The sequence below is a fragment of the Nannospalax galili genome, unplaced genomic scaffold, assembly GCF_000622305.1.
Source record: "Nannospalax galili isolate Female #2095 unplaced genomic scaffold, S.galili_v1.0 scaffold707, whole genome shotgun sequence".
Classification (NCBI taxonomy): domain Eukaryota; kingdom Metazoa; phylum Chordata; class Mammalia; order Rodentia; family Spalacidae; genus Nannospalax; species Nannospalax galili.
Window position 1 is genome coordinate 392,762 of NW_008356263.1, and position 3,383 is coordinate 396,144.

At 43.0% G+C, this 3,383-nt stretch overlaps 1 protein-coding gene across 3 annotated transcripts in view; it reads left to right on the forward strand.

Moving 5' to 3' along the window:
* The window catches only part of CUNH20orf194 (chromosome unknown C20orf194 homolog), a 257,297-nt gene that overhangs the window by 182,576 nt on the left and 71,338 nt on the right, over positions 1-3,383 (forward strand). For all 3 annotated transcript variants that reach the window (XM_029556875.1, XM_029556874.1, XM_008854459.3), the window contains exons 22-24: positions 341-487; positions 2,201-2,289; positions 2,922-3,023. In XM_029556875.1, coding sequence (XP_029412735.1) covers positions 341-487; positions 2,201-2,289; positions 2,922-3,023 — 338 coding nt within the window. The remainder of the gene's footprint in view (positions 1-340; positions 488-2,200; positions 2,290-2,921; positions 3,024-3,383) is intronic.

Genomic DNA, 3,383 nt, shown 5'->3' on the forward strand with positions numbered 1-3,383 from the left:
AAAACAGCCAATACCTTAGAAAGAATTTGGAGATGAAACTTTAGTTTAGGAAAATAGACACCTAAGTATTTATTATTCCCAGCTACTTGGGAAATCAAGGCAGGAGGATTGTGAGTTTAAGCCTAGCTTGGGCCTTTAGTGAAACCTTGCCCCAACCAAAAAAGAGACTGCCAAAGTTTCCCATAGCTGGGAATTGAAAAGCACAACTGTTACTGAATCTAGTAAACTATTACCTGTGGAAATAATTAGAATGAGTTAACCCTGTGTTTGTTGACACTAGTTGTGTGACTAGACTCATGAGCATGACTCTTCTTGCTAATGCTCCTCTTTTTCTTTTTAGAATTCCACCAGTATAGTGGCTGCCCTTCTCATAGACTTCAGAAGCTCATTACTTCCTCATCTTCCAGTTCAGTTCCATGGATCAAGCAATTTTCTGATGATTGTCCTTTTCCCCAAATCAAAGATATATCAAGCATTTTACTCAGAGGTAATAACAGTCATCATTTAGCAAAATAACTACCTTTTTCAATCTTAGCAATTTAAATTGTAAGTGTCTTAGAGCTAATGGTGAGTAATTAAAATGAGAATTGAAACTGAGTGTGGTAACTGAAGCCTGTAATCCCAGTACCTGAAACATGGAGACAGGAGGATCAGGAGTTTAAGGCCAGCCTCAGCTATATGTTGAGTCTAAGGCCAGCCTAGGCTGTATGAGACCCTGTGTCCAAAAAAAAAAAAAAAAAAGTGTTGAGAGTACTGGTGAGGGTAGGCAGGTAAGTACTTGGATAGTCCTTTTAAATGGTGCTATTGCCAGTGAGGAGTAAAAGCCCACAGAAATGAGCAAAAGACCTTTGAGAGAGATCTACTTTGTCTCCTTTTAAGTCCTAATTAGATTTATTTCCTTTTTAGTTATTTTATTGAATAATGAGCCCTACTTACTGGGCTAGAGCTCTCTATCTCACCCCATGTTCTCCTTCCCTATAGGTTATAGTCCCTGCCTTTGCAGTTGACCCCATGTGGTAGGCTGTCCATTATACATACTCAGCCCATATTGCATAAGAAAAGGAATTTAGCAAGAATTATGTGACCCAGTCAGGCATAGTAGTGCATGCCTATAATTCCAGCACTTTAGAGGTAGAAGCAGGAGGATCAGGAGTTCAAGGTTAGCCTCAGCTACATGGTGAATGTGAGGCCAGCTTGGGCCTCTGAGACTGATTCTAAAAACCCAAAAGAATTATATGACATACTTAGAGACCATACAGTAGCCAAAGTCTTCTGATGATTAGCATCATCAGAATGTGAAAATCCTTGGAAGAATGTGATTGCATCAGCTTGTGAGGGGACAGTATCCCTTCCTCAGGGCAGAGTCACAGAATTTAAAGGAAAAAGAGCCAACCTTGGCTCAAGTGGCTTCTTAGCACAGTCTGTGTCCCTCCCTTATGCCTTCTGGGCCTTCCTACCTGCTTCTGCTTGTCCTTTCTTTCTTTTTTTTTTTTTCTTTTGGTCTTTTTGAGATAGGGTCTCCCTGTAGCCCCAGCTGGCCTAGAACTCACTATGTACAACAGGCTGGCCTCGAACACAGAGATCCTCCCGCCTCTGCCTCCCAATGCTGGAATTAAAGGGGTGCGCCACCACGCCTGGCTTCTACTGAACCTAGAGTCATCCTTTAAGATTGAGTCCCTCAGTCATCTTAGTGCCTCTAAGCAGGAGTTTCTTAAACCACTCCCTTCTGGCCCTGTCACCTGGGAGGAACATACACTTAAAGCAGAACATACCTGACAGTTTCTTCCAGGCTTCCTGACTAGTGGAAGATTCTGGGGAGACGAATTCAGAAAGAGGCATTTCTGGCTCTGAGAAGCACAGAACAAAATCGCTTCCAACCTGTTTTTTTGTTTTTGTTTTTTTTTTTGTCTTTTTGAGACAGGGTCTCCTTGTAGCCCCAGCTGTCCTGGAACTCACTATGTAGACCAGGCTGGCCTCGAACTCACAAAGATCCACCTGCCTCTGCCTCCCAAGTGCTGGGATTAAAGGCATGCGCCACCATGCCCAGCTTCAGCCTGGTTTTTAAAGCAAACTTATTTGTGATAATGTTTTTTCTTTGTACCGACAGTGTAAGATTTTCAACAGTCATCAAATCCCATGTGGAGTCTATATCCTGTTGTTGAGTTTAAAGTGTTCTTTGTTGAAATTCTGTTTTGTTTAGGTCTTCTCCCCCTGGCAACAGCAGGATAACCCAGGGCTCTCTTTAAAAGTGATCCAGGAAGACGGATTATCTGTGGAACAAAAGCGATTGTAAGTGGCTGCCTTCAGTGTGTGTGCTTGATACCCTAAACTGTGTGGTGTGCTTTCTCTGCAGGATGACTTACATTATGTAACCGAGGGGTCTTGGCTTCTGAAAGGGCCGGTATTCATCACATTGCTGCCAACCTGCAGGTAGCCAGGAAGCTTGGGGAAACAGACAGCAAGACAAGATTAAAGCAGAGCTGGGGGATGTGGCTCAGTTGGTAGAGTGCTTTCGTAACATGCTAAGACCTTGAATTTGATCCCCAGCATCACATAAACTATGATGGCACATTCTTATAATTCCAGTACTTGGGAGGTGGAGACAGGAGGATCAGAAGTCCAAGGTCATCTTTAGCTACATGTCAAGTTTGAAACTAGCCTGGGTGACATGAGATCCTTGGTGGTAGGGGACAGGTATCAAAACCTGACAATGCTCAAAAACTTTCAGGCCAGCCTTTCTATATGGGCATGCCAGTTGTCATTCACTGATCACACATTTTGTTTAAGTCTTTAAGCTCCTTATTTTGGAAATATTGACTGTTGTGTTAGGGAACTCTGGCTTGGAAGCTTCAGAACTGGGTATGTGAAATGTGGTGCTGGGGGGAGATAAAAGTTTTATCTGTGAGCTTTTGATATTCTAGGCATTCCAGGGCACAAGAGTTCTTCAGTGCCCTGAGCCATCCTGCTGGAGAGAAGTGGAGCTCTCTAAAGCTGCTCTCAGCCAAACTTCCAGAGTTGGACTGGTGAGTTCTATGTCTAACTTAAGATGCTTAATGTTTCAGCTTTGAAATCAGAAACCTCGTTGTTGGTCCTTCTAAGTTCCTCTATTTTATAGCTTCTTGGGGATACTTGAAAAAGGCAGTAGTAACATGCCATGTACAATTTTATGCTGTAGAGAGAATCTTTTTAAGCTTTATTTTCTTAGCACTTAGGTAAGAAGTTGCTAATGTTGCCGGGTATGATGGCACACACCTTTAATCCCAGCACAGGCAGAGGCAGAGGCAGGCAGACCTCTGTGAGACCAGCCTGGTCTACATAGTGTGTTCCAGGCTAGCTGGAGCCACAGGGAAACCCTGTCTCAAAAAGACCAAAAAAAAAAAAAA